Source organism: Doryrhamphus excisus, chromosome 14 (genome assembly GCF_030265055.1).
Source record: "Doryrhamphus excisus isolate RoL2022-K1 chromosome 14, RoL_Dexc_1.0, whole genome shotgun sequence".
In the NCBI taxonomy this organism is placed as follows: domain Eukaryota; kingdom Metazoa; phylum Chordata; class Actinopteri; order Syngnathiformes; family Syngnathidae; genus Doryrhamphus; species Doryrhamphus excisus.
In genome coordinates this window covers 17780375-17793662 of record NC_080479.1, presented here as the reverse complement: position 1 = coordinate 17793662, position 13288 = coordinate 17780375, and the positions used below count along the sequence as shown (strand labels likewise).

Sequence of the window (13288 nt, the reverse complement as noted above, 5' to 3'; positions counted from 1 at the left end):
ATGATTTCACGGATTTGCTAATAGAAACTTGAAGTGGGCCAATAAAAATGAAAAGTACTGTTTAACGTGGAATCTAGCAAGCTAACATGTTAGCATCTCCAACTTCTATCCATCCATTTTCTTATTAGTATTATTTGTTTTTATTTATTAGTTTTGTTGTCATGCAAATTTTGAGTTGCCGGACCGGAGCAGGAGGGGATAGAAAAGAAGAAAAAAAAGTGTAATTGTCACTGAGAATGGATGAAAGGAGATGGACTGCCTCCGACCACTCAGTAAACCCCGCCCCACAAAGCCAGACCCCCATCACCAGAGAGAACAAACTGGGGGGCGAGAGCGGGTAATATGCAAATATGAGTATTAAAGGAGGATGCCTTACTATTGGCAGAAAAAAATGACACAGACATATTTCACTTTTATGCCAATATTCGCCGATAATAATATTTTTTGAGTGATGAAGCACATATTCCCATTGTTGAGGCGCCCATTAATCATTCCATTTACCCAGTGGCTTTTTCAATTGTCCTTTTGCACACACCCGTTTGTACTGGGTCGACGCCCGCCGCCTGTAACTGGCCCGTAGATGAAAATGACACCCTGACTCCATAGACCCCCCCCCCCCCCCCTCTTGTCTTTTTTTTTTATTTCTCAGGAAGCCTTGCTGGATCGATCCCAGACCTGGAGCGCTCGGCACATTCTCATCTGCTGCGTTTGCCTGGGAGACAGCAGCGGGGATGCTGATGAGATCATTCAGTGCGACAACTGCGGCGTTACTGTGCATGAAGGTATGCTGCAGTTCATTCCGCCTGGTTGCTACACTGAAATATGAAAATGGGATCAAATACGACACCAACTAGAGAGGAAAATAACATGAAGTATGTTCTCTTTTACGTACCTTATAGCAGCTCATGCAGCAGGTTTGTATATATAGCATATGGAAAAAATGCCTGGAAACCACATATTGTATGCTAGGAGACGACGGAGGGCAGACTTGCATGCCCAGACACCCAAAAGTATTTGAGTCAGGTTATAAACCTGTGGAGGATTTGAGACAAGAGTGTGACATTAATGTGTATCTTAGCAGAAATACATATGTCATATAAATACATAACTGTAATATTATGAAAACCAAATAAAACAACAAATAAAGTTGGCATTTTTAGAAAAAGTGGTTGGCAACAATGTTGTGAAAAAATATCAAAGTCATAATTATGACAACAAAATGTACAAGGATTTTATGATGATAATAGGAAAAAACAACAGCAGAAATCTAAAAAAAAAGCTGTAATTTTACGAAAACAAAAAATTAAAGTAAAATTATGAGGAAAAATGTTGACATTTTAGTAGGAAAAGTTAAAATATTAAAGAGAATAATGCAATTTTTTTAGAAGTTGTAATATTATGAATTAACCTTATTTTTGGAAAATTATGTTGGGGGGAAAAAGTTATAATATTGTCAGAATAAAGTCAGACTATTATGTGAATAAATTTATAATATTAACAGAACAAAATTTCCGTAGATTATTTAAGAAAAAAGTTTACATATTTGAAAAATGTACAAAAAATAAATGTGGTTCATAAAGTTGGCATTTTTAAAAAAAAGTGGTTGGCAACAGAGTTACAATGTTAATAAAAATATCAGTCATAATTATTAGAGGCCATAATTATGACAAGAAAATGTACAAGGATTTTATGATGATAATAGGAAAAAAACCAGCAGAAATCTAAAAAAAAAGCTGTAATTTTACGAGACAAAACTAGTAAAATTATGAGGAAAAATGTTGACATTTTAGTAGGAAGTGTTAAAATATTAGAGAGAATAATGCAATTTTTTTTAGAAGTTGTAATATTATGAATGAACCTTATTTTTGGAAAATAATGTTGGGGGGAAAAAGTTATAATATTGTCAGAATAAAGTCATACTATTATGTGAATATATTCATAATATTACCATACAAAAATTTCTGTAGATTACTTAAGAAAAAAGTTGACATATTTGGAAAATGTAAAAAAAAAAAAAAAACTATCACTAATAATAGGCTTTCTCAGTACGACCAGTCAAAGGTTAAATTTTTAAGTCTGACCATTTTTAATCTCCATTTTTTTTGCCATTTTTGTAGCCACAACTGTATAAAACGTGGTTGAATACAACTTATTAGTCAAAAAAATCAAATTGTACATATTTTTATAAAACATTTCAAGCATAAAAATTGCTAAATGAGGTAAAATACAAATATAAGGCATTCAAAAGACACACTCAAAGATGTAGCAATGGTATGTAGTATTCTTGATTGTCCACTAGGTGTCAGTAATGTTACATTGATGTGTAACACCAGGAAGTACTATAAAAAAGGGAATAAAATAATGATAACGTGAGTGTATATTATTATCTTATTATGTTGATAATATTGGGTAATATGGTAGGGAAACTAATATAAATATGTTGTTTTCAGGGTGTTACGGCGTCGATGGAGAGAGCGACTCCATCATGAGCTCCGCATCGGAGAACTCAACCGAGCCTTGGTTTTGTGACGCCTGTAAGAACGGAGTGATGCCAAACTGCGAGCTTTGCCCCAACCAGGACGGCATCTTTAAAGAGACGGACGCGGGGAGGTAATGGAACCACAAAATGGTACAGTCCGCCCCAAAAACGGTTTATCTTCTGAATTGCGTTTCCGAGTCGAGTAGTCGGTAGGGAGAGAACGTGGACGTCGTAAAAAAAGAGAGCAAATCCGGTGGACGACGGAGAGAGAGAGAGAGAGAGAAGGAAGAGAGGAGAGATAGTCGGAGAAAAAGAGTGCGTTATGTGAAGCGTGGAGACTTGAACCACGTTATCGCCGATAATGCTCCTTAGCCGGGCTGCACCCGAATTTACTACTTCACTAGAGCATGAAAAACACAGCAAATTAAACAGTGAAGCGCTTGCTTGCCGGAGATGGATATCTTTATATTGGACTTTGGATTCTCTTCCCTTGCAGCTTGCATTTCAAATTGTGGCGCACCAAACCGCCGCCGCCGCCGCCCGTCTGTCTGGGCCAACCGAAATCTAGCAATCTTTTTTTTTTTTTTTGTATGTTTTAAGAAGTCGGTGCTGCAAGTTTTATCGTATAAGTTCAGCATACTTTCTCGCCCACTGGTCCTCAACATTTTGTTTCACCCATGATAATTATTAGAGGTCATAATTATGACAAGAAAATGTACAAGGATTTTTATGATGATGATAATAGGGAAAAAAAAAAACAGCAAAAATCTAAAAAAAAAAAAAAAAATTTTTTTACAAGAACAAACAAATAAAATTATAAGGAAAAATGTTGACATTTTTGTAGGAAGAGTATATTTTTTAAAATATATACATATAATTTAAAATATTAAAGAGAATAATGCAATTTTTTTAGAAGTTGTAATATTATGAATTTACCGTATTTTTGGAAATTACAATTTTGGAAATTATAATATTGTCAGAATAAAGTCAGACTATTATGTGAATAAATTCATAACATTACCAGAACAAAATTTCCATAGATCATTTAAGAAAAAAGTTGACATATTTGTGAATAAATAACGTTGTTATGCTATATTTTAAAATATTAAAGAGAATAATGCAATTTGTTTTTAGAAGTTGTAATATTATGAATTAACCTTATTTTTGGAAATTATATTGAGGGAAAAAAAGTTATAATATTGTCAGAATAAAGTCAGACTATGATGTGAATAAATTCATAATATTACCAGAACAAAATTTCCGTAGTTCATTTAAGAAAAAAGTTGACATATTTGTGAATAAATATATAAATATAAATATATAATTTAAAATATTAAAGAGAATAATAAAAATTTTTGGAAGTTGTAATATTATGAATTAACCTTATTTTTGGAAATTATGTTGAGGGAAAAAAGTTATAATATTGACAGAATAAAGTCAGACTATTATGTGAATAAATTCATAATATTACCTGAACCAAATTTCCGTCGATTTATTTAAGAAAAAAAGTTGACATATTTGTGAATAAATAACCTTATTATGATATATTTTAAAATATATATATAATTTAAAATATTAAAGAGAATAATGCATTTTTTTTAGAAGTTGTAATATTATGAATTAACCTTATTTTTGGAAATTATGTTGAGGGAAAAAAAGTTATAATATTGTCAGAATAAAGTCAGACTATTATGTGAATAAATTCATAACATTACCAGAACAAAATTTCCGTCGATTATTTAAGATAAAAGTTGACATATTTGTGAATAAATAACCTTATTATGCTATATTTAAAAAAAATATGTAATTTAAAATATTAAAGAGAAAAATTGAATTTTTTTTAGAAGTTGTAATATTATGAATTAACCTTATTTTTAGAAATTATGTTGAGGGGAAAAAGTTATAATATTGTCAGAATAAAGTCAGACTATTATGTGAATAAATTCATAATATTACCAGAACAAAATTTCCGTAGATTATTTAAGATAAAAGTTGAATAAATATTTGTGAATAAATAACCTTATTATGGCTACATTCTGCCATTTTAATTTTGTTAATTCTTCCATATTTTCAGATGGGTCCATGTGGTGTGCGCCCTTTACGTTCCCGGGGTGGCCTTTGGAGATATCGATAAACTACGACCAGTGACGCTCACCGAGATGAATTATTCCAAATACGGGGCCAAGGCAAGTACTCGGTTTGTCTTTGTCATGTACTTTATATACATTCATACATATATATATACATTCATTTTCTACCGCTTATCCTCACGAGGGTCGCGGGGGGTGCTGGAGCCTATCCCAGCTGTCTTTGGGCGAGATTGGTTGCCAGCCAATCACAGGGCACATATAGACAAACAACCATTCACACTCACATTCATACCTATGGACAATTTGGAGTCGCTAATTAACCTAGCATGTTTTTGGAATGTGGGAGGAAACCGGAGTACCCGGAGAAAACCCACGCATGCACGGGGAGAACATGCAAACTCCACACAGAGATGGCCGAGGGTGGAATTGAACTTGGCTCTCCTAACTGTGAGGTCTGCGCGCTAACCACACGCCCGCCGTGCAACCCTGTTTTCTTTATTTTTTTTTTTTTTTAGTTTTATTTATTTTTATTATATTTTGTTTCAAGGCGGCACGGCGGTCGAGTGGTTAGCACGCAGACCTCACAGCTATATGACCCAAGTTTGATTCTTCAATCGGCAATCTCTGCGTGGAGTTTGCATGTTCTCCCCGTGCATGCGTGGGTTTTTTTTCTCCGGGTACTCCGGTTTCCTCCCACATTCCAAAAACATGCTAGGTTAATTAGCGACTCCAAATTGTCCATAGGTATGAATGTGAGTGTGAATGGTTGTTTGTCTATATGTGCCCTGTGAATTGGCTGGCCACCAGTCCAGGGTGTACCCCGCCTCTCGCTCCGAAGACAGCTGGGATAGGCTCCAGCACCTTCGCAACCCTTGTGAGGAAAAGTGGTAGAAAATGAATGAATGAATGAATATTTTGTTTCTTTCTTTTTTTTTTTAGTTTTATTTATTTTTATTACATAAACATAACTCTACATACGTCTCATATGTATGTAGAATGATCAAAATGATGATGACACATTTGTAGGTTAAATAAAAGGCAAATAAAGTAAAACAAAATGTTAAATGTAGAATCTGAGTTTCTTGTTAATTCACACAACACAGTAAAGTCGGCTGGACTTTTTTTTTTTTTTTTTAATGTATTCATTTGTTGATAGGAGTGCAGTTTCTGCGAGGATAACCGCTTTGCCAGGACTGGTGTGTGCATCAGCTGTGATGCAGGGATGTGCCGATCCTACTTCCATGTCACGTGTGCACAGAGAGAGGGGCTCCTGTCTGAAGCTGCTGCAGAGGAGGTGGGGTTCAAACAGCATTCATTCATTCATTTTCTACCGCTTATCTTCACGAGGGATGCTGGAGCCTATCCCAGCTGTCTTCGGGCGAGCCAATCACAGGGCACATATAGACAAACAACCATTCACACTCACATGAATTTGGAGTGGCCAATCTAGCATGGTTAGCACTCTGCGCGCTAACCACTGGTCCGCTGTGCGGCCTTTTACCATAATTATGACTTAATATTTTTTATTATATTCTCATAGCGTTGTTTTCCGCAACCTAACGTTCCAAAAATGTAAATGTTGACTTCGAAAGACTTGACTTGACTTTAATATTTCAACTTTATTCGACTAAAATGACTATTTTATGGCATTTCTTCTTTTATTTATATTATATATTTTTAATAATAATATATAATAATATTTAATATTTTTTATATATTATTTTATATATTATATTTTATATTATATATTTTATTTATGTTATATATTTAGTTTTTGTTGCAAAATGACTAGTCTCACCGGGATATGCTGGAGCCTATCCCAGCCGACTTCGGGCGAGAGGCGGGACACACCCTGGACTGGTGGCCAGCCAATCACAGGGCACATATAGACAAACAACTATTCACACTCACATTCATACCTATGGATGAATTTGGAGTGGCCAATCTAGCATGGTTAGCACTCTGCGCGCTAACCACTGGTCCACTGTGCAGCCTTTTACCATAATTATGACTTAATATTTTTTATTATATTCTCATAGCATTGTTTTCTGCAACCTAACGTTCCAAAAATGTAAATGTTGACTTCAAAAGACTTGACTTGACTTTAATATTTCAACTTTATTCTACTAAAATGACTATTTTATGGGATTTTTTAAATTTATATTATATTTTTTATATTTTTTAAATAATAATAATATATAATAATAATATATTTTTATATATTTTATATATTATATATTTTATTTATATTATATATTTAGTTTTTGTTGCAAAATGACTAGTCTCACCGGGATATGCTGGAGCCTATCCCAGCCGACTTCGGGCGAGAGGCGGGGCACACCCTGGACTGGTCGCCAGCCAATCACAGGGCACATATAGACAAACAACCATTCACACTCACATTCATACCTATGGACAATTTGGAGTGGCTAATTAACCTAGCATGTTTTTGGAATGTGGGAGGAAAAACCGGAGTACCCGGAAAAGAAAACCCACGCATGCACGGGGAGAACATGCAAACTCCACACAGAGATGGCCGAGGGTGGAATTGAACTCTAGTCTTCTAGCTGTGAGGTCTGCATGCTAACCCCTCGACCGCCGCTTGCAATATGTCATTTTTTTTTTTTTTTTACATTTTTTCATGAAGGAGACTTGAACAGGATGGCAAAAAGTAATTAGCAATAGCATAAAATAGCCTGCCATTGTCGATGGCGAGTAATATTGTGTTGACTATTTGTGCTGATATCAGATCAATATATGTATCAGCTGATATTCAAGTGTGCAATATTGGTATCGGATTAGAGGTGAAACTTTTGTATTAGGGCACTCCTTATGGGGGGTCCCTAAACCCCCAAAACAAACAACATTGTCTCTTATTTATATGAGTGCAACTCGATGTGAGAAGAATGTATAGTACACAAACGATTGATGACATTTGTGCAGTTCAACTTGCATTTGTACACGTTTATTTTATTTTAAATTATTCTCCCGCAACATAGCGCTTGATGGATGCTTTACTAGCGGACGTTTCAGTATGCAACATCACGTCCGTATCACAAGACTGAAATCCACGTATGAATATTTGATCATTCTGCAGGACATTGCCGATCCGTTTTTTGCCTACTGCAAGCAGCACGCCGACCGCTTTGACAGGAAGTGGAAACGAAAAAACTACTTGGCTTTACAGTCGTACTGTAAGGTCTCGCTGCAGGAGAGAGAGAAACAACTCACTCCTGAAGCTCAGGTGAGAGATGCAAAATGTTGGTTGTTACGATGATGGTGCGCTACATTATTATGTATATTGATTTATGAAGTGAGACTATAGTGTAATTAACCTTTTATAAGTATAAATTGTATGTATTTTGTTAGCGTACATCGTTACAACATAATAGTCTGAGTATAGAAAACCTTTTTATGACCTTCTAAATTCATTTTTCAACATCATTAGAGACCTCTAGACATTGTATAACACCCCTATAGTCACATTTACACTCGAATTACTAAATATAGTTGATATAGATAGAGTGAATAAGCCGTTTAAGACAACTTGACTTTCTCATGCGTGTTGCAATAAATGTGTTCCCTCGTGGAGCAGAGTGGGTAGTGGTCAGGTTGTGACATCTGGGGTTCAGAGTTGAATTTTAACAACATTATGTCTTTTTATTCGGGATTACAGCGCCTTTTTGTGAGATAATTCAAACATGCACTAAAAAAATGTTGTTCATGTGAGCAAGTCTGGTGCTTGTGTGTCAAGCATTTAAATTTGAAACGCAATGTGGTGAGGGATTAAGGTTTTTTTTTGTCAGAGAAAAATTGTGAGTAAATGTAGAAATTAATTTCTAAAATGACAACTTTATTTGTTTTGTTTGTTTGCTTAAAAAATCACATCTTTTTTTTTTACGATTGCAAATTTAGGACAATATTTCAATTTTTTAATTGGAATTTTTTTTTTAGTTTTTTTTTTTAGTTTTTTTTTTTAGTGCCTCACGGCACAGCTGTATGTGTTCATATGATAATTATATAATAAAAACATGTTGTTCATGTGAGCAAGTCTGGTGCTTGTGTGTCTAGTGACCACCATTAAATTTGAAACGCAATGTGGTGAGGGATTAAGGTTTTTTTTTGTGTAGAAATGTAGAAATTAATTTCTGAAATAACAACTTTATTTTTGTTTGCCTAAAAAAAACACATTTTTTTTACTATTGCATATTTATGCTACTAAAAGTTTTTGTTTATTATATTTATATATTATATTATATATTATATTATCATTATATTTTATTATCATTATATATTTTTTTACCTTTTAATTGTATTTTATTTTATTTTTTAGTTATTATATCTTAATTAATATTTTTAGAATATACCTTGGTCCAATTTAAAAAAAAAAAAAAAAAAAAAAAAAAAAAAAAAAAACAGCCGGGGCCACAAATGGGCCCCCGACCACACTTTGGACACTCCTCCTCTAACCTGATCCAGTACTCATTATTCTTTAAGCATTATTAATAATATAATAATAATACATTTAATTGTATAGCGCTTTTCAAAATACTCAGACACTTTATTTTATTTTATTATTTTATTATTTTATTATTTTATTATTTTATTATTTTATTATTTTATTATTTTATTATTTTATTTTATTATTTTATTATTTTATTATTTTATTATTTTATTATTTTATTATTTTATTATATGCGTATGAAATCTATTTTTCTACCTCTAGGCCCGCATCACGACCCGCCTGCAACAATACCGCACAAAGGCAGAACTGTCCAGGAACACCCGCCCCCAAGCGTGGGTGCCGCGGGAGAAGCTGCCGCGACCTCTCACCTCTAGTGCCTCAGCCATCAGGAAGTTGATGAGAAAAGCGGAGCTAATGGGCATCAGCACGGATATTTTCCCCGTGGACCCGTCCGACACCAGCGCCACCATGGATGGACGTCGGAAACACAAGCAGCCCGCCCTGACAGCAGACTTTGTCAACTACTACTTAGGTAAGGAAACCACGTGCTTTTATTTTGAAATGCCGAGCTACTTTGACTGCTTGAATGAAAGTATTTCCGATTGCGTGAACGTTGACGATAAGACACGGGCGACCTTGAAGGCGTCCCATCGCCGGGCCCGCATCAGACGGCCTATCTGCCATCAGTACGCTCATGTGTGAGTTTCTTTCCTATTGATCGGGATGGCGCTATTGATTTTTGTCCCATTGATATGCAGAGCGGAACATGCGCATGATCCAAATCCAGGACAACATCTCCGAGCAGAAGTGTTTAAAAGACAAGCTGGAGAACGAGCAAGACAAGCTGCACGTGGAGTACAACACGGTGGGTCAAAACTGTGGTCCATGACGATTTCTTTATTGGCCCACATAGAGAGAAAATATAAGAAATAATATCAGAATATATATGTAAAATATAATATAAAATATATAATATAAATATATTTTATATAATATAAAATATAATATATTATATTTAATTTTTTTATATTTATAATATAATATATTTAACAACCAACAAAGCACAAACGTAATAGCCAAAAAATAAAAAATCTAAATAAAGGTGTGATTTAGAAGACTAAATTCTAAATATTAAGAGGAAAAAGTCACAATTTATATAAAATAATATAAAATAATAATATAAAATATTGAGGGAAAATAATGTATGTTTAGTAGCATTGAATTGATATTATGAGAAACAAACCAAATGAAGTTGGGAATTTTTGGAAAATTAGGTTCAGGGAAAAACAAATATAAAAGGGAATTAAAAAAAATTTAAAATCAAAATAAAGATGTGATTTAAAAATATTTATGTTACAAGAATAAAGTCAAAATATTATTGGAATAAAATCATAAATACGAGAAGAACATTTACAAGAAAAAAGTTGAAATAGCTGGAAAATAAAAACAGTAATTTTCCAAGACTAAATTCAAAATATTGAGAGGAAAAAGTCACAATTTATATAAAATAGTATAAAATAATAATATAAAAAATATTGAGGAAAAATAATGTAGGTTTTGTAGCATTGAATTGATATATTAACACATTTTTTAAAGCTGTAATATGAGAAACAAAACAAATAAAGTTGGAATTTTTGGAAAATTAGGTTCGGGGAAAAACTAATACAAAAGGGAATTAAGTCCATATATTATGGGAATAAAGTCATAATGTGAAATTTACAGACAAGAACATTTACAAATATTATTTAAGAAGAAAATTAAAATATTTGGAAAATTAAAAAAAAATCTAAAATTGGAAGGAAAAAAAAATATGCTTTTTCACCCTGCCATATTAAAATTGAAAGAAATAATATTAATCATTGATGAAATAGATCAGATGACTTCTAATATACCAAAGCTGAATAATAATTTGCAAACATTCATTGTGGCTTCCATTTCCTGTTGATCAGTACAATGGAGGCCAACAACTGTATGTGTTACAATGAGCTGTATCGTGTAATATTTTTGTCCTGTGTCATACTGTAGCTGTGCGAGTCTCTGGAAGACCTGCTAAATGTCAACGGTGATCTACGCGGTGAAGGCCAGGCCATGTGGAGTCTGCTTGGGGACATCTTGGGCCAGGTACCGCTACCACCTTTTCTTACGTTGTCGTTTTCATCCACGCCATCTTACATCCTGTAGCAGAGAAAGCACAGGAACGATGCTAGTGTAAATACAACTATGCTAGCTACCAAATAAATAGAATTATAGAATAATAATCATACGTTCAGTGTCATCCAGATGCCAAAAAGTACCTCAAAACATTCATCCGCCCCAAAAAAAACTTCATGCACCCCCCCCCCCCCCATAGGGAACGCCATTTTCCACTGTTTATACCATTTTCTGTGCTATTTATCATATTAAGTAATTCTCGTTTATGGTGGTTAATTGGTCCAAGACCTTACCATGATTAGGGAATTTTCACAAAGTAGTATTCCTTATATATAAATTGAATATTTTAGTAGTTATGGCATGGACAAATACACTTTTTAACATTATTAAGAGCCATCTAGACATGTTAGCATTACATGTTAGCATCAGGTAGTTTCATTTGTTGTTGTTTTTTTCTTCCTTTTCTGTACAGTACTTCCTGCGGTAGCTAGTCTCCCCTGTGTACCAATACTGACAACTACATATCATCATCAATCAATACTACAATGCATGTAATACCTTATATTTGTATTGTAGTTTATGTAGCTATTTTTTTGATTGAAAATACTTAATTGAGACACGAAATTAATTTTTGTAATAATTGACTTCTTAAACTGTGAAACGGCATAATAGGTACCAATATAGATATAATCAGAGAAAATAAATAAATAAATGTGACCACCATGACCAGCCTCTCAGTGGAGATACCACCCACTCCTATCAGGTCTCCCTTTGGGGGAACCTCCGATGATCCGCAGACAGCACAACAGTGAAATGACATTTTTTAGTAGAACAACTCCGGACTGAAGTTTTCTAATTAACCTGCATGTCATCAATTAACTTGACAGCCAACAAAGACGATAAACTTGAACCTTCCCAAAACGAGGCGCGAAACTATGTCCTGATTTATTTGGGTTTTCCGAATACCGTATTTTCTGGACTATAAGTTGCTCCGGAGTATAAGTCGCACAAGGCCAAAAATGCATAATTATGTTAAAAAAAACATACATAAGTCGCACTGGAGTATAAGTAGCACAAGGCCAAAAATGCATAATTAGGTTAAAAAAAAAAAACATACATAAGTCACGTTGGAGTATAAGTCGCAAAATGCCAAAAATACATCATCAGGTAGAAAAAAACATACATAAGTCACACTGGAGTATAAGTAGCACAAGGCCAAAAATGCATAATTAGGTAGACAAAAACATACATAAGTCACACTGGAGTATAAGTAGCACAGGGCCAAAAATGCATAATTATGTTAAAAAAAACATACATAAGTCACACTGGAGTATAAGTCGCACAATGCAAAAAAAGCATAATTAGGTCGAAAAAAACATACATAAGTCGCATTGGAGTATAAGTCGCACAAGGCCAAAGATGCATAATTAGGTACAAAAAAAACATACATAAGTCACATTGGAGTGTAAGTCGCAAAATGCAAAAAATGCATAATTGGGTCGAAAAAAACATACATAAGTCGCACTGTAGTATAAGTAGCACAAGGCCAAAAATGCATAATTATGTTAAAAAAACATACATAAGTCACACTGGAGTATAAGTCGCACAAGGCCAAAAATGCATAATTATGTTTAAAAAATACATAAGTCACATTGGAGTATAAGTAGCACAAGGCCAAAAATGCATAATTATGTTAAAAAAAACATACATAAGTCATACTGGAGTATAAGTAACACAGGGCCAAAAATGCATAATTATGTTAAAAAAAACATACATAAGTCACACTGGAGTATAAGTCGCACAATGCAAAAAATGCATAATTAGGTCGAAAAAAACATACATAAGTCGCATTGGAGTATAAGTCGCACAAGGCCAAAGATGCATAATTAGGTACAAAAAAAACATACATAAGTCACATTGGAGTGTAAGTCGCAAAATGCAAAAAATGCATAATTGGGTCGAAAAAAACATACATAAGTCGCACTGTAGTATAAGTCGCACAAAGCCAAAAATGCATAATTAGGTAGAAAAAAACATACATAAGTCGCACTGCAGTATAAGTCGCACAAGGCCAAAAATGCATAATTATGTTAAAAAAAAAAA

General features: G+C 33.8%; 1 protein-coding gene across 3 annotated transcripts in view; it reads left to right on the top strand.

Annotated features, from left to right (window-relative positions):
- Positions 1 to 13288, top strand: part of phf14 (PHD finger protein 14) — an 80820-nt gene that overhangs the window by 21268 nt on the left and 46264 nt on the right. For all 3 annotated transcript variants that reach the window (XM_058047703.1, XM_058047702.1, XM_058047704.1), the window contains exons 7-14: positions 650 to 782; positions 2451 to 2610; positions 4554 to 4665; positions 5726 to 5863; positions 7667 to 7813; positions 9296 to 9566; positions 9793 to 9899; positions 11060 to 11155. In XM_058047703.1, coding sequence (XP_057903686.1) covers positions 650 to 782; positions 2451 to 2610; positions 4554 to 4665; positions 5726 to 5863; positions 7667 to 7813; positions 9296 to 9566; positions 9793 to 9899; positions 11060 to 11155 — 1164 coding nt within the window. The remainder of the gene's footprint in view (positions 1 to 649; positions 783 to 2450; positions 2611 to 4553; positions 4666 to 5725; positions 5864 to 7666; positions 7814 to 9295; positions 9567 to 9792; positions 9900 to 11059; positions 11156 to 13288) is intronic.